The sequence below is a fragment of the Kryptolebias marmoratus genome, linkage group LG11 (genome assembly GCF_001649575.2).
Source record: "Kryptolebias marmoratus isolate JLee-2015 linkage group LG11, ASM164957v2, whole genome shotgun sequence".
NCBI lineage: Eukaryota > Metazoa > Chordata > Actinopteri > Cyprinodontiformes > Rivulidae > Kryptolebias > Kryptolebias marmoratus.
Window position 1 is genome coordinate 25,544,494 of NC_051440.1, and position 21,937 is coordinate 25,566,430.

Sequence of the window (21,937 nt, forward strand, 5' to 3'; positions counted from 1 at the left end):
CTGACACCGGTCATAAAGGGACCTAACAGCCCGTATCAAAGGGCCTGGTACCCCATACTCCCGGAGCACCCCCCACAAGATTCCCAGAGGGACACGGTCGAACACCTTCTCCAAGTCCACAAAACACATGTAGACTGGTTGGGCGAACTCCCATGCACCTTCCAGTTACGTTTTGGCCTATATTGGATAAATGATTCAAACAGAAACTGTTAAAAAATAATTCTCCAGGAAAATGCTACTCTAAAATCAGTAATCATAACAGTAACATTTACATTCGCCCTTTTGTGTTTCAGATCTATTTTGATCACACATATTCAATCTATCCTGATCTTGTCAACTTAAAAGACTTTTTTCATAAAGTCTTTCATGAGATGGTGTCATTTGAGTCTGAAATGTTCATGTTCAATGACTCAGAGACGCTGGCGTGGTTCTCCTCCAGGGTAAGGTTTTTATTTTATTGGAACTGTTTTATGGCAGTGGTGTCCAGTCCTGGTCCTGGAGGACCACCATCCTGCATGTTTTAGATGTTTCCCTGGTCTTCAAGTGCTGCAGAAGCCTGTTAATCACTCATTCATTCAGATCAGGTGAGTCAAAGCAGAGAAACATCTAAAACATGCAGGATGGTGTCCCTCCTGGATCAGGACTGGGCACCTCTGGTTTATGGGATCGACTGAATTCAAAGCATTTTTGGTTATTACTTTTAATAATAACTCAAAGATCTTCATTCATCTGTACAAACAGTCTCAGGTGGCACAGGAGGACCAGCGTTTGTACCTGTTTGGGGTTCTGTGTGGACTGGCTTTGTACAACCAGGCCATCATTTACCTCCCCTTCCCTCTGGTCCTGTTCAAGAAGCTGCTCGGGGTGAAGCCTTCCCTGGAGGATCTGATGGAGTTCAGCCCAAGTGTTGGCAAGTAAGCAGAAATTTATCAACGTTTAAACAACTACAGCTTTAGATTTAAACACTTTAGATCAATGTGTTCTGTTTTTTTGTATTATTTTCTTTAAGGAGTCTGCAGTACATCCTGAATGACTACACGGACGACAACATCGTGGACCTGGACATGTACTTCACAGTAGGTGTTTAAACTGCACCTAACATGTTTTAATCACTTCCAAAACAGTGATCCCAGCATTTTCTTTCTTCAAAGATCACCTGGGAAGACACCGATGTTGATCTTGATCCTGGAAATCCTGACAAGCAAGTTACCAACCAAAACAAGTAATGATAACCAAAAATCACCTTGCAGCTTCACACAATTCGCTTGAGTTTGTTTTGTGGGATTCGTTCTTTATAAAAGCCAAAGGTGACACTGTTTGACAGACATTTAAATGAAATTGCACCAACAAGGTGACAAGGGACCGCAAGTCAGAAAACCGTATCATATTCCATGATCCAGCAGTTTGTAGAACCTCCTTCAGGAGAGGCTTCATGGTCAGACGAGACAAAGATTGAGCTATTTGGGTCAAACTAAGAACACTGTACTAACTCTCAAGCATGGTGGTGGTAGCATCATGCTTTGGTACTGGTGCACCAATTAGATGGAGTAATGAAGGAGGAGGACTACCTCCTAATTCTTCAACTACACGTCAAATCAACCTTCTGGACAGTTGGGTGGTTCCAACAAGGCAGCGACCCCAAACATCAGAACTGGTTTCTGATTGGATAAAACAGGCTAACAGCTTCAGGAACGGCCATTTTTTTTTTTGTTCAGATATTTATTATTTTTTATCTGTTGAACAGGAAGGAGTTTGTGGATGCCTACGTGAACCACGTCTTCAACACATCTGTGGAAGCTGTGTTCGAGGAGTTCACGCGAGGTTTCTTCCAAGTGTGCGACCAAAGTTTGGTGAGGCTCTTCAGGGCCGAGGAGCTGCAGGAAGTTCTGGTGGGCAAAGACTTCCACGACTGGGACAAGCTGAAACAGGTAACACCTCTCACTCTGGGGCTTTTTCGGCCCATCTTTATGAGCTTGTTTTGGTTTACTGCAGTGGTGAAACCAGACTCTTCTTGGTTTATAGAACACGAGTTATGAGGGGGCGTACCACGGCGAACACCCCAACATTCAGATGTTTTGGGAGGTTTTTGATGAGCTAACCGAGAATCGGAAGAAAGCGTTCCTTTGTGAGTAACATAATCAGATTTTAATACATAAAACAACTCATTTCCACGAACATTTGTAAAATTGACGGGTAACAGACGCTGACTGAAAACAACCTTTACTTCCTGCAGGGTTTGTGACCGGATTTGAGCGAGTGCCCGTCCTCGGCTTGGACAAAATCAAGATGACCATCAGAGCCAAACACGTCACGGACCTGTCCTACGACCAGTACTACCCTGAGACGCACACGTGTTACTCCATCCTGGAACTGCCGATGTACTCAAAGAAAGAGATCCTGCAAACCAAACTGACGGAGGCCCTGAGCAACAGCAACGAAATCAACGAGTGATCAGAACGCCGTCTCCTCGTGACTTTAATGGCTGACCGCGGAGCAACCTTAGGAGCTGCTGGTAGTCATGTTAACACTGACGATTTGTGCAAAAGAAGAAGAAAAAGCTTACAAAGCTGTGAACGTCTGCCAGCTACCAGGAGCGTTTGTTTACCTGCAGAAACAGCCGAAGTGACTGAAAATAGGTGAACTGTCCGTGCAAGAGCCCTTTGGGATGGAGAGGTCTGATCATTTTTAATGTACGGGAACAAATTTACGCTCAGATTAGTCGAGTGAAGCATGTAGATAGTTATTTAAAACAATCTAATTTAATTTAGACTTGAAAATGGGATTTATTTCACCCGTTTTTCTGCCTACAGCCAACCTAATGTGGGTCAGTCATGTGACTCAAGCGCCCACGTAGTTTTCCGGTGGATCGATTTCTGTCTAGTTCTTTGTTTACATTGAGTGCAAACCTGCATTTCAGAATTGCATATCAGATTGTATGGAAAATTGCTGAAGTAAACTCTTTAATTTGATGTGGTTTCCTAATTTTCAGTGAGGACCTTTGAACTAAAATAATTGAAGTGGGCTGCAGAGAAGCTGTGGCTGTCTAGGAGTTTTGAATAAAATGCTTTTTTTATTTGTCAAAAATTTAATTATTTGCTTCAAATAAATATGTAACTTTTATTCCCATCCCAGCTAATTAAAAAAAAAAAAGTATATCATGTTCATCACGTTCTGTGGGGGTGCAGAGCATGGGCTGCCTGGGTCGCTTTTCAGGGCTATCCGGTCCCTGTATAACCAAAGCAGGAGCTGTGTCCGGATCCTTGGCACGGGTTGGACTCCACCAGGTCTGTCCCTCGTCCCCGATCCTGTTTCAGGTGTTCATGGACAGGATCTCAAGGCGCAGTCGTGGAGAGGAGATGATGTGGTTCTGTTGGCGTCTTGGGGTCATGACCTTCAGCGTGCTCTGGGACGGTTCACAGCCGAGTGTGAGGCGGTTGGGATGGGAGTTGGCTCCTCTGAGTCCGAGGCCGTGGTTCTCAACGGGAAACGGGTGGAATGCTCCCTCTGGGTTGAGGGTGAGTCTCTGCCTCAAGTATCTGGGAGTCTTGTTCCTGAGTGATGGTAGGATGGAGCGGGAGATGAATCAGTCGAGGTGAAGAAAGGCAAAACTCTCGATAAACATCTCCGTCTACATTCCAACCCTCACCTGTGGTCATGAGGTTTGGATCAGGACTGAAAGAACGAGATCCTGGATCCAAGCGGCTGAAATAAGCTTCCTTCCTCCGCTTCTTGTGGCGCCTACCGATGACGTCAGTCGCAGGGTGACGGTTGACTCTGAGCAGTTAGCAGCTAAACAAACTCAAATTTCAAATCAAGTTTCACGAGTTCTTGCTAAGAATCTATACCCATTAGCTATGAGAAAACTGCATCTAACATTACTGCAGTTAACAGTAAATAAAAAGATAACAGAACAAAAACCTACTGGCAGTTGGTCGAGGGGGTTCAAAATGGCCTCCGAGACGTTGTTCTGTCGTTCATTTTCCAAACTCCCCAGTTCTCGCTCCTAATCTGCGGATGTTTTTATCCAGGGTCTCCAATATTTCTTCCACCGCTGCCTCAAGTCGCTCTCAGACCCGCTGCCTCCACATTGCCGTTAAGTAACCTTCATTACCATCTTCTGTTAACATTTACTGACCGTCTTGTTTTTTATTCGTTTCTAACGGCGCGTTTATCGGCTGCAGCTGTTGCTATAGTAACCACTCCGGGTTTCCGTTAGCGGCTAGCAAACAAGCTAACGGCTAATTATCAGCGTCAGTTTGGGCTTTAAAGTTAGATTTGTGCCAAAAACACAAAGTAAAATCAAACCTATTGAACATCAAACACAAAATAAAAGTGTATAAAGTCAATCCAAAGGAAAAAAAAAATTTTTTTTTATATTAAATGATCTCTTTCTGTGTTTGACAGTATGTTTCTGATGCTGACATATTAAATTAGGCTAAAATTTAAACAAATTTCACAATAAAAAGTGGATACACACAACATTTGACATTTGTTGGATATTAATAATTTTAAAATAACAATATAAGTGCTTTTTACCTCAATACTAATGAAAAACCAAAACAGTTACAGTTTGACTTTTGTTTGGTAACCAGAAGGGTCATTTTATTTCACCATGTTTCAGAGTTTTATTAACCTTTACGCATAGCTGTGTGTAAAATTAATTATTGATCTGTTAGGGTGTCTACAGTCTGTTAAATTTGATTATTAATGTGGCTTAAAACATTATTACAGTATATTTATCTGGATGATGAAGATTATTTTTTGTTAATTTGCTAATCTGCTGTTATTTGTTATCAACTCTAAGCAAGATAATTATCATTTATACATCATGAGCTTAAATCTGCTTAAATATTGTGTAAGGAAATGCAATGATTGGGTTTATATCCTTGATAACATCCATTATGCAGGTTTCTTAGAAGCGTTATTTCATTCCAGAAAGGATGAGAAGGTTTTTGTCTGTCATGGTGGTATTTTCAACATGACCACTAAATGGCGCCATTTTCCTGTTTGTTTTCTGTAAGTGAAACAAAGAGCTTCAGGGATGAGATCATCCTGCAGACTGATGCAGTTTCAGTGAAACAAAGAAGTCTTAAACCTGCAGACCGAACCAGGAATACATCAGATCCAGTCAATAAAGAGGTGAGAACATCAAAACCTTCCAATAAACCAATAAACACAGACATACAGAGAGGGGTGGGAGGGGTAAACATGCACACCTGTACGCAGGTGTCTGATTAACACGTTCATCTGAGCTGCAGTAAAGCTGGAAGAAATCTGCTCTCGCNCTATCTATCTATCTATCTATCTATCTATCTATCTATCTATCTATCTATCTATCTATCTATCTATCTATCTATCTATCTATCTATCTATCTATCTAAAATTAATCCTGACTTTGTGGATCGTCGCTCTTGTTTTTAACACTCAGGCGAATCTTTCACCTTTCTCTGTCCAAACGGAGCGAGGGTTCCCAAACTTTTTAGTTTCTGACTAATTACATCGTCAGTCGACCCAAAAATCTTTGGTTGAACACAAACATTATTAAAAAGGCATTTACCTTTTCCCCTATTTATGAATATATTTATCTTTTGCAGCAATTAATCTCAGTTATGCCAACAAAACTGTTTTAGTTTTATTTAAATTTTGGAGATCAGCCTGCATTGTGTTTTATGACCCTCAGTTACGGTCCTGACCTGGACTTTAATAGAGCTGGTAATTAATATAAACTTAGAACTAAAAACTAAGGAAGCTTGAGTTTAGTTGAGTTTGTCTTTGTTGTAACATTGTGTCTTGACATCGAGTCTTATATTGTTGTAAAGCCACTTTATTTCCAATAAATTGGCACCACATTTGTTAGGAAAACGGTTCAGTCATGTAAACAAACTGGAGCCCCAGTAGCATGTGGAAGAACCATACACAGCCACAGCAGCCTGGCACCTTCTCGTGCAGCTCAGCAGCTCAGTCTCACTGACGTGGAACCAGTCGGACAGCGTCGGTCACTGTGGAACATCTGATCCCTCTGGTCTTCAATGGGGTGGAGGTCAGGACTGCAGGCAGGCCACTCCATCGTCTCCACTCCCAGATCCCGGAGGTAGTCTCTGATAAACACTGATCTGTCCGCCACCAGACACCTGCACCTAGAGTACCGGCAGCTATCAGAATAAGCTGTTTGGCTGCAGAGAGGATTTGGCAAGCTTTCCCAACCCGCAAATGCACATTTCTAACAAATATGGCAACATTTAACTGTCCTGAAGACTGAAGAAAGAGATAGAGAGAGAGGTAGAGAATCCCTTGTAACTTTGGGTGACGGGAGGGTTAAGGGAAATAAATAGCCTTTCCAACAATATAAGATTTATTGTCAAGAACCATCGTTACAACAAAAGGAATAATCATCCAAACACAGATTTCCTTGTTTTTTGTGCTATATGTTAGTAAGTATGTTTAGGGTTTTGTAGAGAGTTTTGTTTCCATGGAGATCAGAGGAAAAAAACAGCAACATTGAAGTCAGTTACATAATTTCTTGGCCTTCAGAAGCTTCATTCAGTTATTTTCCTCTTCCTCTCTGCGCGCGCGAAGCTCGCCGCCTCTGCCGCGCCGCGCCGCGGGGGCGAGCAGGAATGCATTGACGTCAGAAGGAAAGGAAGCGGAGCGTGCTCGCGCGCTCGAAGCCTCTCAGTGTGGAAGGAAGCGATCATGAGAAAAGTATGTCCGCACGCGGAGCGCGGAGCTGCGGAGTGACGGGGACACGGAGCCGCCGCCGGAACCGAGCCGCCGCCGGGCAGAACCGCGACGACATGGTGAGTTAGCGGCTCGGCTGCCGTCTGATCCCCGCAGTAAGCGCGCGACGCTCCCGCCGAGGCGGTTCGTCCAGGACGGGACCGAGCGGGGAGCCGAGAACTTGGGCCGAGTGGAGAACAGCTGGCCTCGGGTCCAAATCCTCATCCCGGGTCGGGGATCTGGTACCGACAGGAACATTTGTGTTTTTAAGCGGAAAGAGGCCTGCTGGTCCACGGAGGGCGGGCAGGGAAACATTTAGATGCTTCTGCTGACAGAACAGCTGCTAAACAACAGCCGAAATGTAGAAAAAATGACCAAAAAGACATAAAACAAGCGAAAATAAAGACTTTAAAACAGCATGGAGACAAAATACCGGACAGAAACATTAAAAAAATAAACTTTAATTAGATTTAAATGAGCTGTGAGAGCAGAAACATCTGCTGAAAGAAGCTGAATCTGTGATGCTAAAAGCTGTAGGAGCTAAAAGCTAATACATGCTGAAAACTTCAGCTAAAAGCCAAAAAGAAAAAAGCTAACGAGCAGCTAAAAGTAGCTAAAGGCTAGCTGAAACATAAAAGTACGAGCTGAAAGCTAAAAGTAGCATAAGAAGACAAAAACAGATTTCACAGAGAGCTATTTTTCTAAAGGAATTAAATCTGTAGATAACTAAAAATGTTTTAAAAAGTCTAAAAGTTAGCAGAATGAGCCAAAGGAGTTTACGCTGAATCAAAAATTGGTAAGAAGATTCAGAAATAATGAAAAGTGACACTTTATTTATCGTAAAACATCCATCAGACGGGTACCAGTCGTCCCAGTTTATGAAAATAAAACTATAAATGAATTAATAGGTGCCTGTTTTCATCTAAAATATCTTCAGACTGTAAACAAAAACAGATTTTGTGCTTTAATTTGTCCAGAAACGTTCAGGATTCAGCAACAGAAACGACAACATTGGCTAAAACTACTAACTAGAGGTGAAAAAAATAAGACGAGACATCTGAAACGTGCAAAAAAGAAACGACGAATAAAGCCTGACAACCAGAAAATACTCAAACAGCAGCCGCAGAAGAAGAAGAAGACCTTAAATTAAAGAAAAACTCAAAAATGTTTCACTTTAAAAGTTTTTTCCTGTCAAATATAAGCTGTCTGATAATTAAAATCTATATAAAAAAGTCATTTTTAATGTTTTTATTGTCTGAATGTGTTTACTGGTAAACAAACAAACAGGAACCCCGGTGGAGGCTGTTGCCTTGACGATGACATCATCAGGCCTAACGCCGTCTCCTGCGCTGTGGTTTCTGGTTACCGTATTGATCGGACGCGTTTGTGCCTGGGCGCTGATATCCGAGCCGGGGGCCTGGGGGCCCAAACGCTGCCCCTCGCCGTCGGGAGACAATACCAGAATATTTCTCCCTCGCCGCTCTCCTCGGACTCTAACTCTGCATCGCCGTAATCCCGTTAATCTGAACGTGCGCCGCCGTCCGCTGCCAAACGAAGTGGAACATGAGGGGTTCCCTCTGGGCCAGAAGGCCAGAATGATCCCTGTCGCCATTTTTGTCATGGCGGCGTCCTCGCCCGCCACGTCTGTGTGCGCCTGCGTTCGATTGTCTTTACTGTTAGCAAAATATCTCAGGAGCTAATGAGCAGATTTTAATGACACTTTCAGAAGAACCGTCGTGTACAACCCAATTCAAGATGGCCGACGTAGCAAAGACATCTGGTCATCCCAAATGATCGAGCAAAATCTGTATTAGAATCAACTCTGTTAGCAAAATATCAGATGAAACATTGATAAAATTATGATAAAACACTCAAAAAACACTCATTTAGCTTTTAGCTAGCATTTAGCTACCTTTAGCTTTAAGGTAACCCTTTTTCTCCTTTTAGCTTCTACAAGGTCTTTTGTTACTTTCAGCTTTTAGCTAGCCTTTTGCTACTTTTAGCATCTAGTTACCCCTTTGGTACTGTTAGCTTCTTGCTAGCATTTTTCTACTTTTAGCTTTTAGCTAATCTTTTCAGGCTTAACTACTTTGGTTCTTAGCTGGCCCTTTGCCGCTGTAAGCTAGTGTTTCACTCCCTTTAGCTTTTAGCTTTTAGCTTTAACATCTCCGTTTCGGCTTCTTGAACAGCCTTCAGCTGTCCTTCGGCTCACACAGAAACGCCGTTTCTTTGTTTTTTCCAGGCGACGCTCCAACAGTGAGGAGCTCCGCTCTGACAGCCGTCCTCGACTCGTTTCCCTCCGTCTGTTTGGAACATGGACTCCCCCGGAGACCCGACCTCGGCTCGGGGCGGGCCCGCGGACCCCCCGGGCGGCCCGGCTCGCTCGGACCTCAGCGGGCTGTACCACCTGGGCCGCACGCTGGGGCGGGGCCACTTCGCCGTGGTTAAACTGGGCCGCCACGTCAGCACCGGGCAGCTGGTGGCCGTGAAGATGATCGACAAGACGAAGCTGGACGTGATGGCATCGAGCCACCTCCTGCAGGAAGTCAGGTGACAGAAAGTTCTGATTCTCCAACAAGCTTCTGTCTGAAGGCTTCCTTTATATTTTCAAAATAAAAGACTGGATTTCCTGTTAATATGCTCGTTCTCAGGTGCATGAGGCTGGTGCAGCATCCCAACGTGGTCCGGCTCTACGAGGTCATCGACACGCCCGCCACGCTCTACCTGGTCATGGAGCTGGCCGAGGGCGGCGACCTCTACGACTACATCATCCGCCACGACGGAGGCGTGGCCGAGGGCACCGCCAAGCGGCACTTTGCCCAGATTGTGCGCGCCGTGGCGTACTGCCACCGGCTCCACGTGGTGCACCGGGACCTGAAGCCGGAGAACGTGGTGTTCTTCCCCCGGCAGGGAGCCGTGAAGCTGACGGACTTCGGATTCAGTAATTTATTCCAGCCGGGGATGATGTTGGCCACCAGCTGCGGGTCGCTGGCGTATTCCGCTCCAGAGATCCTGCTGGGAGACGAGTACGACGCTCCGGCTGTGGGTGAGAGACCGAAACTGTCAAAGCTGAGGTTCTCGGGTTCTCAGGTTCTCGGGTTTGGAGGCATCTTTTATCGAAAGTCTTGGATCTTTGAGTTTTTTTTTTATTGCAGGGCAAAGAAAACAAAAAGGCTGGGTTTGTCTGAGCGCTGCAAAAATGATCAAAAAACAAAATAAAAAGCTAAAAAAACAGAATTTTCTGCAAAAAGACGTGTCCTGCTGGGAGGTAAATGACAGCTAAAACGTGCCGAAGAAGCTCAAACTGAAGCAGAACACTAGCTTAAAGATAAAGGAAGCAAAAAGCCCGGCTAAAAGCTAAACGTAGCAAAAGACTAGCTAAAAGCTAAATTTAGCAAACACTATGTACAAAGCAATGTTAGCCAAAAGCTCCAAGTAGCAAAGACTAGCTAACCTTAAAAATAACAAAAAGCTAGCTAAAAGCTAAAAGCATAAGGACAGAATTAGATGCTAAAGCAGGTTTTAAGGAGAACAATGTTTCTGAAGGAACTGATAATATTTTTAAACAAAGTTAAATATTTTGAAAATTATAAGCCGAATGTTTTCATGCATGAACAACTGAAACAGCTGAAAGCGAGCCGAAGTTAGAGCAACAAACGATAAACCAGGATTTAATAAAGACAAACATCATTTCCATTTGAGTTTTTATTATTTTGTTCTTTTCAGCGTGCAGCTGAAGGTGAATGTCTTCGTCTTTGTCTCGTTTTAAAGTCTTATTTTAGCGGCCGAAGCTCTCCCTCTGAGTGTCTGCCTCACCCCTCCTCACCCATGGGGGGAGGTTCTCATTCGGGTCACGTGCCGCGATGAAACAGCGGCTGATGTTGGGTCCGGCGGCGTTCAGACGCCTGTTCAGGATTAGTTGGAGGATCTGGGTCAGTCTGAGCGAGCCGACCGGGGCTGCAGGGAGAACAGGAAGTTCAGGGATTTCAGGAGAACCCAGGGATTTGGCTTTACACGTCCCGTTTAGGGGGGACAGCGGGAGGGACAGCAGGGGGGACAATGGTTTTATCTGCTAAGCTGGATTTTATTTTGGCTGCTTTTTCTTCCGGTGATCACAGGACGTATCTGTGCCGAACTCATCCTGACTGAAGCTAGAAAAAAAAAACATTTTCTGTGACATAACAGGGTGATGGCTGAGATTTGGCTGCTGAAGCTAGAAGAAGCAGCTAGCTAAAAGCTAAAAGGAACAGCTAAAACAAAATAAGCAAACAACTATCTAAAAGGTAGAAAGAACAAAACGCTAGTTAAAAATGACAAAAATGTAGCTAGAGTCTAAAAAAGGTTGGCTAAAAGCAGCAGGACACAAGCTAAAAGCTAAAAGCAGCAGGACACTAGCTAAAAGAAGCAGAACACTAGCTAAAAGCAGCAGGACACTAGCTAAAAGCAGCAGGACACTAGCTGAAAGATAAAAGCAGCAGAACATTAGCTAAAAGCTAAAAGCAGCAGAACACTAGCTAAAAGCAGCAGAACACTAGCTAAAAGCTAAAAGCAGCAGGACACTAGCTGAAAGATAAAAGCAGCAGAACACTAGCTAAAAGCTAAAAGCAGCAGGACACTAGCTGAAAGCTAAAAGCAGCAGAACACTGGCTGAAAGCTAAAAGCAGCAGAACACTAGCTAAAAGCAGCAGAACACTAGCTAAAAACTAAAAGCAGCAGGACACAAGCTGAAAGCAGCAGAACACTAGCTGAAAGCTAAAAGCAGCAGAACACTAGCTAAAAGCAGCAGAACACTAGCTAAAAACTAAAAGCAGCAGGACACAAGCAGAAAGCTAAAAGCAGCAGAACACTGGCTGAAAGCTAAAAGTAGCAGAACACTGGCTGAAAGCTAAAAGTAGCAGAACACTGGCTGAAAGCTAAAAGTAGCTGGACACTAGCTAAAAGCAGCAGGATACTAGCTGAAAGCTAAAAGTAGCAACAGAAACTCAAACGGAGCCGGCCTGCTGAAGCAGATTTCAGGTTTTGAAGGAGTTAGAGATCTCGTTGTTCTTCTTTGGGAACATTTTTAATAAACAAAGTGAAATAATTTAAAAAGTATAAAAGTTTTAGAGACTAAAGGTCGTTTCTGATCGGTGAGAGGGTAAAGAAGCAGAACCCAGAGACTCTCCTGAAGAACGTTTATTGTTCCTGAGCTCCACATGGCAGGATGTTTAATTTAACAGCTGATTCTTGTATTTTTTTATTTTTTTGACCTTGTCACATGGGTGGGCCGATGAAGAAACTGTTCAGTTTTCAGCGTGACTCAAGAGCAGCAGTGGTTCCTTTTTTTTAAATTTTACTTCCTGTTTCTTCGCGTTTGCACGAAATGAATTAATTAATTTTCACCTCCTTCGTGAACGTTTCCTGCGACACTTTCAGTGAAGTGCCCTCCTCTGTTCTTGTGTTGTGTTGCGGTTTTGTCGTCTCTTTTGGTGGAAACGTGCACACGTTCGACCCGCGGGCGCACGCATGTATCCCTGGCTGTAATCCTGAGCTGTGCTGGAGGAGATGTTCCTCAGCTTACAGCGATGACTCATAAACCGTCACCCAGATATTATTTTTTTATTTTTGCTCCTTTTTGAAGCGGGCTGCTGTTCGATGTTTTATTCTTCCCTCAGAGAGCCGTTTGATGTGTTTGGTTACGGTCAGGCCAGGAAAACGCCGCCGGCAGTTATGTAAAGTCTTAATTCGTGCAGACGGAAAGGATGTACATCTGCACCTTGGTTCAAGATGGCTGCCACACAAATAACGGCTCCATAAACCATTAGAGCCAGCTCTGTTTCTGTCAGCAAAATATCTCATTTTTAACAGACTTTCAGGAGTTATCGCCATATTTCTGTATTATTTCCTGTCATGTTCGCCCCTCCAGGGGGACGCAGTTGTTTAAAGTCACGATTTGAGTCGTTTTTGTGCTCCAGTTTCTGTGTTCGTCCTGTTCTTGTGTTCCTCGTGTTTTAGTGTTTGTTCTCGTTGTTCTCTATGTTATTACTCACCCCCTCCTCAGTAGTTTTCCGGTCAGACAGCCACACCGACCTCACCTTTCCCCCCATCGCCTCTCAGCTGTTTGTCATTTTCCACTCAGTCCCATAAATTCACCCCCCATCGGATCGTTGTTGTTGTTGCTGCCGCAGTCAGGTCTGTTTTTTTGTTTAATAGGTTAGTTTCCTCGAAAAAAGCCAGAAACCTTGTTTGAAAAGCCAACTATAAAAACATCAAACGAAGCGTTGAAGTTCTTCACCCCGTTTAACTCGACGTGTAAAAACAAGATGATGCTAAACTTCTCAGTGTAATCTAAAGATGAAAACAACTAAAAATATTTCAGAAATCTGCTCTGTAGCTTCTCGATTGCTACCATGTAATACTTCAGGCAGTTGTCTTAACATTTGATGGGAAATGTCTTATTTTTTTGGCGTCAAACATACTTTCGTGTCTCAGGTTTAGCCGGGCTTGGACTCCAGGAAGTGGGAATCAAGCAGGCGGTTACGGTGATTGGTTGAATTTGTGTTAATAGTTGATCCCAACAAACTCGGAGAGGCTGGTTAAAAGACCCCTGGAGTCACGATATAAACTGAGGATGACTGCTTCTCTGTCAGGGTCACATATTTCTTCCCCAACGACATATTTGTTCCTCATTTCTCTGCTCAGAGCCGATGTTTGCTTGTTGCCCGGCTGTGAGAAGCTCACAGAAAGCCGTCCTCCTCCTCCTCCTGCTGCAGAACAGCTGAACAACCGGAGAGTCTTTGCAAACAAAACCCGCTTTGTCAGTGTTTTCCACGTCAACCTGAAGGCTGCGGCACTGTTTTATATCAACAGCCGATGTTCCGCGGCTGTGAAACCACAGAACCGGCACGCCGCCACAGCCTGAATCAAAAACCGCCTCTCTCAGCTTGGCGGCAGAATCCACCGGCGGGCGGGCGTGTCGTTCTGGGTGAACGTTGTGCAACAGAGCGTGGGGAAAAACACATCTTTACGAGCACAGCGTGTTCTGAAGTGAAGGGATGCTCTTAGGTTACAAAAAAGAACAATCTGAACCCACAGTGGGGCTCCGGGAAAATATATTTTTTACGTTTTAACTGTTTCAAACCCAGCCTGAATTAACTTAAGATAAATATCTGTCACTGTGCTTTAAATAGACTAAATCTTTTTCTTTACTGTTTTCGATAGAGTCAAGTTTGTATTTATTGGCTTTGCTTTGTGTGTTTAGTGGTTGAACATGTTTTTGCACTCTGATCGTATTTAGACTAACATAACGCTGGACGAGACACAATAATATCTTCAAAACTTCTTTTACTTTATGTAGGGAAGTCCAGGGTTCTAGAAATGATCTGTGCATGAAGTGTTTTAGTCAATATTAGGCTAAAATATATATATCCCCCTGCTGTATTTAACCCCCCCTGTTGAGTGCCAACCTTAAATGTTTTAAATTCCAGATTTATTCCAGTGAATTTCTGTTGATTCCCACAGAAAGTTTCCAACTCCTGGAACTTGATGTGTGTGTTTCCGAAGCCTCTCTGGATGAATTTTAATGAAACTTTCAGAAAGTAATCATCGGGCGTTCGTCTTTTAACTTTTGGAAACCACAAAAAGGACTGACTCAATTTTACAGATACTGGGTTAAAAGTCTGAGCGCTAACACAAAGTTTGATCTAAACAGCTGCGACGTACGATGATCCTAATTTATAACTCTTTAATTACATACGAGGTGGAAGTAAATCAGAATACCAGGATTAATCAGAAACGGCAGAGATGCGTCTGTAATGAACCGGAGAGAATCCTGAACTGGAGGCTCTGGTTTTAGCTTCCTAATGTGGGCAAAAGGCTGCCGTTTTTTCTGCCTGAACTTGGACGACCTTTTGTATTAAACTGTTCGTGACGTTGTATTCTGATCCTGAAATATGCACTTCCCTCCGACAGAGCCAAGGCTTTTATCCTCAGACTTCCTTTCAGATTTGCAGACATGGATGATTGAAACAATGCTTCGTTTCCCGAGGAAAGGGATTCAGATAAAAGTATTTCTCTAATATACACATCTGCATGCCTTTGGTATGTGATAGAGTAAACCGAAAGGATTTGTAGTTTGTTTTACAAAGATATGCTAACAAAGTAGGGACAGATTTATTGGTACCCTAAAGAGACGATTAATGTTTGCATTGCAGTCGTGTTTGACCTTCATTCGTGTCTCAGGAGCCTTCAAGGTTTCCATCAGACATTCAGCCTGTTTAAAGGGAGCAAACAGCTTTGGGGTAGTTTGGTTTGGTTGTGAGCTTGATACTGAACGTCCATCTTCCACCGCTTATCTGTGGTCGAGTCGTAGATCGAGGAGAGAAACCCAGACCTCCCTCTGCAGCTCCTCCTGGAGGATCCTGAGGAGTTCCAAGACCAGAGAGGATCGATAATCCCTGCAGGGAGTTCTGAGTCTCTTCATGACCGCTACATGCCCAAAAAACCTCCAAAAGGAGGCGTCCTAATCAGATGAACTTGGATCCAGGATCTTGTTCTGTCAGTCCTGATCCAAACCTCATGACCACAGGTGAGGGTTGGAACGTAGACGGAGCAGTTTATCGAGAGTTTTGTCTTTCGACTCGACTCTTTCGTCACCACGACCGATCAAAGCAACGCCCTCATTACGTTGATCCATCTCCGGCTCACTCAGGAACAAGACTCCTGAACTGAACCTGGAGCAGAGAAAACTGTCTCCATAGATCTCCATGTTAAAGCTAAAGGCTACAGGATCGTCTCCAAGCAGCTCCATGATCCTCTGACCACAGCTGACAAGATTATTAAAAAGCAGAAGCTTCATGGGACTGTAGCCGACCTCCCTGGATGTGGACGCAAGAGGAAATGCGACCCCAGGTTGATCAGACAGCGAGGATGGTAGAAGAGCAAAGAAATCATCTGAAACCATTAAAGCTGACCTCTAAGGTCAAGATAGGTCACTTTCTGATCCGTCAGATTCTGAATCATGATGGAAGACGACCCGGGAGGCTCCACTGTTGGCAGGAAAACCAGACAGGAAGTCACCAAAATCCATGTTTCTGGGACTGATGAGACAAAACTGGAGCTTTTTCGTCTCCAGTCACGTCAGTTGTGGTTTTTTAATCATTGTGGAAGCGCAGGAACCGATGTCGGCGTGTCTGTAGGTGCTCTTTAGGCGCTGCCTGAGTGCGTTTGTGCGTCAGGAGTGGATCTGTGTGCTGTCAGCAGGCCACTAATGCGATGTGGTGGGAATGTGTGATATTCCCCAGCGAGGGGAGGAGAGTACTCTCCCAGCACTCAAGTGGCTTCTCCTCGCCGTTGCATAACACGTCTCTGGAAAGAGCCGAGCGTGTCCGTGAGCGTGCACGCACGGCGAGAACTGAGGGCTGTTGTTTTGACCCTCATAAGCTTCATGTGGGACCAGTGTTATCACCGGGTTCATGTGAGAGTGTGATAATTACCTCTGTGTTTTTTAAAAGAATATCAAAGCTTTTACCTTTTTATGTCAGGAGAGCCGTGTCTGACCTTCAGACCAGACGTTAAGAACAAAAAGTTTTCAAGTTTTTGTTGTAGATGTGCGATTTGTGATACTTCTGGCGTCACGTCGGGCTGAACCGTGGAGATGAACAGACTGTTCTTGTTTCCAGAGTTTAGCAGGAACACAAGAAGAGACAGAAACGACAGGAGGACGAAACACAACGAGCGCTCTGTTCACGTTCAGCCCGAAGCTCGTCCTCCGTCTCCGTGTGTGTTATCGGGACAGGACAGGGGAGACGGGGGGGAAGGAAAGGGAGTTGTCAGAATGTGTGAATGAGTTTTCCCGGCGGAGGTCAGCGCAGCCGAACCCAGCAGGTCCGTTTCCTCCATTTTTATTTTATTTTCCTTCGCTTTGTTCAGGAACGATCTAACGCGCACCGAGACTCGAAGACCTGTTTCATGTTCAGGACAAAGACTCGAGAAGTGTCCCCGTCAGTGGACAGGGCCGAAATGGCTGCAGTTTGGGGCGGAGTCAAAGATTTGGCCCAACCCCCGACTCACAGTTTGACCCCGCCCACGAGCAACAACACATTTACACCCAGAGTTGCATTTATGATGTAGCTAACCCTCCTGACGCCCTTGTAATTTCGGGTCTATTTGACCCAAAGGCTACTGAATCAACGTGGGCGGAGTCAAATGATTGACCACGCCCACATTTTCCTCTGCCCTGAACTTCAGGCTGCAGCCAGGCGGCTTCTCGAGTCTTTCGGTGAACATTTTTAACAAAACTACCTCCTGAAACTGAAGGCCTGTCAGTCCTTACAGGAATGCATATCATCCACATATCACCCAGCTGTGGCGGCCATCTTGAATTGGGTTGGCTCCAAAAGTTAATCAGTCGTAGATGCACGTCCGTTGATTATTTCCTGAAGGTTTTGTTTAAAATTGAAGATATTACGACGTCAAATAGTTAACTGCAGCTCAGAACGTGTGTTGTGTATGACTCTTGGCTACTACCACACTAAAAACTGAAATAATTTTAGAGTATTTCCTCTGACCCACGAGGCTCGTGTGGTTTCGAACGCAGCCGGAGGGCTTCGTGTTGCTTTAAGGCTGATCTGTGTTTTCTGTGTTGCAGATATCTGGTCTCTGGGCGTCATCCTGTACATGCTGGTCTGCGGGGTCCCCCCCTTCCAGGAGACCAACGACAGTGAGACTCTGGTCATGATTCTGGACTGCCGGTACTCCGTCCCCGAACACGTTTCCGACGGCTGCAGAGAGTGAGTTCTGAGGAAAAATAACGGACCGATCCGACCCATCTGCCGTTTAATTAATTGGGTTTTGTAGTTTTTATACTTTTTAAATATTTAACTTTATTTTCAAAGATTTTCCCATAAAAATACAATCAGATCACTTCTTTTCCTTCAAAACAATGTTCTCCTTGAAATCTGCTTCAGCAAACTCGCTTTATTTATTTATTTTTTGCTATTTTTAGCTAAAGTTTGGTTGCTTTTAACTAGTGTTTTGCTACTTTTAGCCTCGTCAGCAAACGTCTGTGAAGCCATCCAGCAGGAAAGGCAGATTTTCTGGTCATTTGTTGCTTTGGTTTGATAAGTCAGAAGGTTTTTACGTTTGTTCCGTTCTGATCTGGAACACGACCTCCTCTGGGGCAGGTTAGGTGTGGGTTATAAATAACTCCTGCAACAATAATCTGCTTTCAGGACAATGAAACCTCTGAGGGAAACCCCAGACTTTGCTCCTGGGCGCAGAGCTTTGCAGTTATTTATTCTTATTCATAAAGACCTTTAAACGTTTTTGTTTTTTGTTTTTTATGGCGGCGCTGTCAGATTATCTGCACCTGATCCTCGTCATGTGACTTCTGTCCTGATTCGCTCCTGGACAGATGTGCACGTGTCAGACACAAAGGGCAGATGTGCGGATCGGATTCGGCTCACTTTCCGCGTCACAGCGTTGTCCTCCCGACCTGAAACGGGACTATTATGGGATGGCGCTGTCTGTCTGTGGACAGACCCTTTGACACAGAAACACCAAACTGCACATCTGGACACCTCGTGAATCGAGGATGAACCTCATTGATTTCAAGGTCATAGGGTCAAAGGTCACCCTTGTCTGTGCTTCAGCTTCACTAACAGAAACGTTCGTTCCCTAAACTGTCTCTACCGACGGGCGTGTTATGTCCTGTCTTGTCTTTATTATCACTAAAATGTCCTGAAATAAAATAAATGTTTAATATTTTGTTGTTTTTCTTGTCAGTCTCATCTCCAGGATGCTGCAGAAGGATCCGACGCGCCGCGCTTCACTCGGCGAGATCGAGGCTCACCAGTGGCTGCAGGGCCTGGATGACGTCCTCCTCAGCCCAGAGGCCCCGCCCCACTGGGTCTCGGGGGCCCTCGGCGCCAGCTTCCCGTCCTCGGGGGCCCCCGAGTGCGGGGACCTGCTCGCCGCGAGGCCCCCGGCTCAGCTGGCAGTCCCTCGGGGGTGGCAGCCCAGCTTCAGCCTCCGCCCGGCTCCGGTGGAAGAGCCGCCCGTCGGCAAGAACCTTCCTGCGCTGCAGCAGATCTGTGAGGAGGAGGAGGAGGAGCAGGAGGAGGAGGGAGGAGGTTTTGTCAAGGATGGGGACAGTTTGGTGAATTCAGAAGGAGAAGATGAGGAGGTGTTAGAAGAACTGTTCAGTCCAAACTGCAGGGAAGAGGAGGATAAAGCCGAGATGAAGATGAAGGAGAACGAGGACAGCGGTTGTGTGATATCAGATCAACCCATCAGTCACTGGGAGGAGACACTCAGTGAGGCGCCCTCGTCCCGGTCTGGTTTCGGGGTGTCCTGTTGTCAGCCGGATGTCTCAAACGAAGAAGACGAGCCGAACAACAACACCGACAAACCCGTTCCTCTGCTGTCCACGTCGGAGTCCTCCCGGGTCTCTGCGTCCTCCCTGAAGGACGCGTCAAAAACGCAGAAAGAAGAAGAGGAGGAGCCGAACAAGAGAACGGGAGAGTTGACACAAAGGTCTCGGCCCCACAGCCCACAGGGGACACGGGATGAGTCGGCGCCGAGGGCGGAGCCGGGCAAACGCCACAGCGTCAAGCTTCGCGAGAGACTCTTTCAGTTCCCTCTGTGTGAGAAAGCTCTGGCCTTCAACATCCCGACGCACAAAAAGCCCAAAATCCTGCCGCTGGCTCAGTACAACTGCTGCCACGTGCTGTAACGGACGTCGGCCCGGAGCGCCCCGCGACGACCCGCCGGCTCTCCCGGGAGCTGCTCGGCGGTCGGCCAGTTATCGAACACGAGCCGAGCTCTGAGGCAACGAGGAAACGTACAAACTAGGCACTCAAGGTGTCAAAACCACTAAGTTTTCTTTCTCGTACCATTCTCCCGGTTTAAATGCCTTTTAATAGGACACCAGAGACAAAGTTTTGTTTTGTCCCTCCGGTCACATGGAGCAGCTCCTGTCTTCAGTACGGGAGCTGAAGAGGGAAATCCCCTCATTACGCTTGTTACAAAAAGACATCGTGGGTCGGTTGTACGTTTTCTCTGGCGGACAACCAGGTCATCCAAAGAAGCGACACCCGCCTCTCCTTTCAAGGTAACGCTGCTTTAAAACAAACGTTTGCAACAAGCTACAAGCGTTAGCATGCTAGCAGGTGAGAAATATATACAACCGACTGCTGCAGACTTGCTAATAACCAGCTAATTAATTACTAGCATCAGCTTGTTGGGCTCTTAATGATACTTTAAAACAGAGACGTGAAACCAAAATTAAAACCTGTCGTACCTGAGGGCCAAACCTGATCCAGAATTATTGAATAAAAGATTTAAACTGAACTCAGTTTTCAGATTTAATACGTCAAATTTAGTCATTAATTGATCAATAAAATAATAATGTTATTTTTATAGTGAAGCTGAAGGACAAAGTAATGTTTTCCGTCCTGATGGAAAGGAAACGAATCAAAGATAAAAAGAAAAATAAAAACAGAAAAATTCAAACTTTATTTTCCCGGCTTCAGAGTTGGCTAACCGCCACAGGAAGTCTGCGTTCAGGAAGCTCAGTTTTTTAAATCAAAATGACCAGCAACACAAGCTTAACAGGCCAGTTCTGACACGTTTAAAATATAATCCTGTGGACCGGAAAAGTTGTAACAAGGGCCATTTCTGGCCCGCGGGCCTTGATTTTGACACATGCTTTGCAAAGAGCAGAACAGCACAGAAGAAGTAATAAAGAAACAGTTATTTTATATAAATAAATACAAATAAAACAACCTGTTGACTGCTGTTGTAGCTGACAAGATAAATTTAAATTAAAAATACAGCTTTGATCTTAAATATCAACATAAATAAAACTTATAATAAATAAAACTGATCAGGTATTGGTTTCTCTGTGCCCTTAAATATATATATGAGCATCAGAAATAGATTAACTATAAATAAATATTTATTTAGTAGTATTATACCTATAAATAAAATCATTATAGTCGTTTAGGCAGCAGCAGTAATAATGATTACATTTTTAACGTTTTGTTTCGATAGTGTGGTGTTTATCGTACCGTCAGAACCTCGACCCGGCCCGTTCCGGAGAAGAATCGAGATTTATTTTTGTTTCTGAATAAGCTAAAGTTGGTTTCTGCTCGCTCGAAGGTGCCTGTTAGGATCAAAACACGCTCATGTCTTCTGTTCGTTCTGAAACAGACTCAGAGTTACGCATTTTTTAGAAATTTGAATTTATCGCAAACTAGAGCTGCTGCTAAGAGTTACAAGAACAAAATGAAGCTGTGGAAAACAAGTTTTAGAGGTTAAAATGCATGACTTTTGTCCCTTTCTTGTGTATTTGGGTGTAAAATCTTTGCTGTCGTCTCGCTGCACTTCTCATCCTGAACAGTAGGTGTCGCTGCTGAGAAAATAACACCCAAATACACAGAAATATAAGGTTAAAATATCAGAGGGTCTCATTTAGATCTGCTTTAAATCGACAGTAGTTGCAGGGTTAATGTTATATATCTATTTATTGACTGATTTATCGACTGCTCGGCGTCTGTTTTGATTCTTTTTGCACTTCCTGCTTCTCACGCTGGTTCCTCAGCTCTTAAAACAAGCTATCATGAAGAAGGACTGTTAAACGACGTTCGTCACTCACCTGAGGCTGAGAGAAGCTGCGATCTGCCGCTCTCTTTGGGTCTCGTTATCCTAACATACATGCTGTGTGAAAACCGGGATGCAGGTCTCCCGTTTCTTTTTTTATTTAATATGTGGTCATGACGTTTTTATTCTGGGTGTAATTATTGTTTTTTTTATAACATGACAAAGATATTAACTCTCTGAACGGATGTTTGTGACTTTGCATGTTGTTATTTATCTCATTGTGTGTCTTGTGTCTGACAGGACAGCTGTAATAAAGAAACCTGCTGTAACCGTCAGTATCTGTAAATTCAGACCCTCTCCATGTTGTATTATTTGACCGTAGAGCTGCTGTTTGTTCTGTTTGTTCCCCACAACGATCAGCGGCGAATCTTACTGCGTTCTGAATTAGGAGCACCTGATAATGACTTGTGTCTCGTCAGCCGTAAAAGCTTAAAATCTCTGCGAAAAGAGAGACGAAACGGTCGCTCCCCGTCCCCCTTTAACGTCTGCCGACCTGCATTTTAACCAAGACCACGCCTCTTCAGTATGGAACTTATTTTTCTGTATTTATTTATTAAAAATGGATCAAATCAACAAGTCA

The 21,937-nt window shown here is 44.5% G+C and overlaps 2 protein-coding genes and 1 long non-coding RNA gene across 4 annotated transcripts in view; 2 read left to right on the forward strand and 1 right to left on the reverse strand.

Annotated features, from left to right (window-relative positions):
* The window catches only part of herc5.1 (HECT and RLD domain containing E3 ubiquitin protein ligase 5.1), a 12,270-nt gene extending 9,208 nt beyond the window's left edge, over positions 1–3,062 (forward strand). Inside the window, exons 17-23 of the mRNA XM_017434658.3 lie at positions 294–440; positions 742–914; positions 1,010–1,076; positions 1,152–1,222; positions 1,745–1,928; positions 2,023–2,125; positions 2,234–3,062. Coding sequence (XP_017290147.3) covers positions 294–440; positions 742–914; positions 1,010–1,076; positions 1,152–1,222; positions 1,745–1,928; positions 2,023–2,125; positions 2,234–2,451 — 963 coding nt within the window. The 3' untranslated portion in view covers positions 2,452–3,062. The remainder of the gene's footprint in view (positions 1–293; positions 441–741; positions 915–1,009; positions 1,077–1,151; positions 1,223–1,744; positions 1,929–2,022; positions 2,126–2,233) is intronic.
* A 45-nt stretch (positions 3,063–3,107) lies between these two features.
* On the reverse strand, positions 3,108–4,249 carry LOC112451316. Of its 2 annotated transcripts, none has more exons than XR_003040116.2 (3): positions 3,923–4,249; positions 3,647–3,798; positions 3,108–3,551 (listed from the first exon to the last, which is right to left on the reverse strand). It is a non-coding gene; the product is annotated as an uncharacterized LOC112451316 (long non-coding RNA). The 2 variants fall into 2 exon arrangements; XR_003040115.2 differs by having other exon boundaries at positions 3,111–3,551; positions 3,647–3,789; positions 3,923–4,246.
* A 2,364-nt stretch (positions 4,250–6,613) lies between these two features.
* On the forward strand, positions 6,614–21,933 carry snrkb (SNF related kinase b). Its single transcript, XM_017434670.3, has 5 exons — positions 6,614–6,797; positions 8,960–9,267; positions 9,369–9,763; positions 17,345–17,486; positions 18,481–21,933. Exons 2-5 carry the CDS (start codon positions 9,032–9,034, stop codon positions 19,427–19,429), a joined length of 1,722 nt encoding a protein of 573 aa, XP_017290159.1. The 5' UTR covers positions 6,614–6,797; positions 8,960–9,031; the 3' UTR covers positions 19,430–21,933.
* The last annotated feature ends 4 nt before the right edge of the window (positions 21,934–21,937 follow it).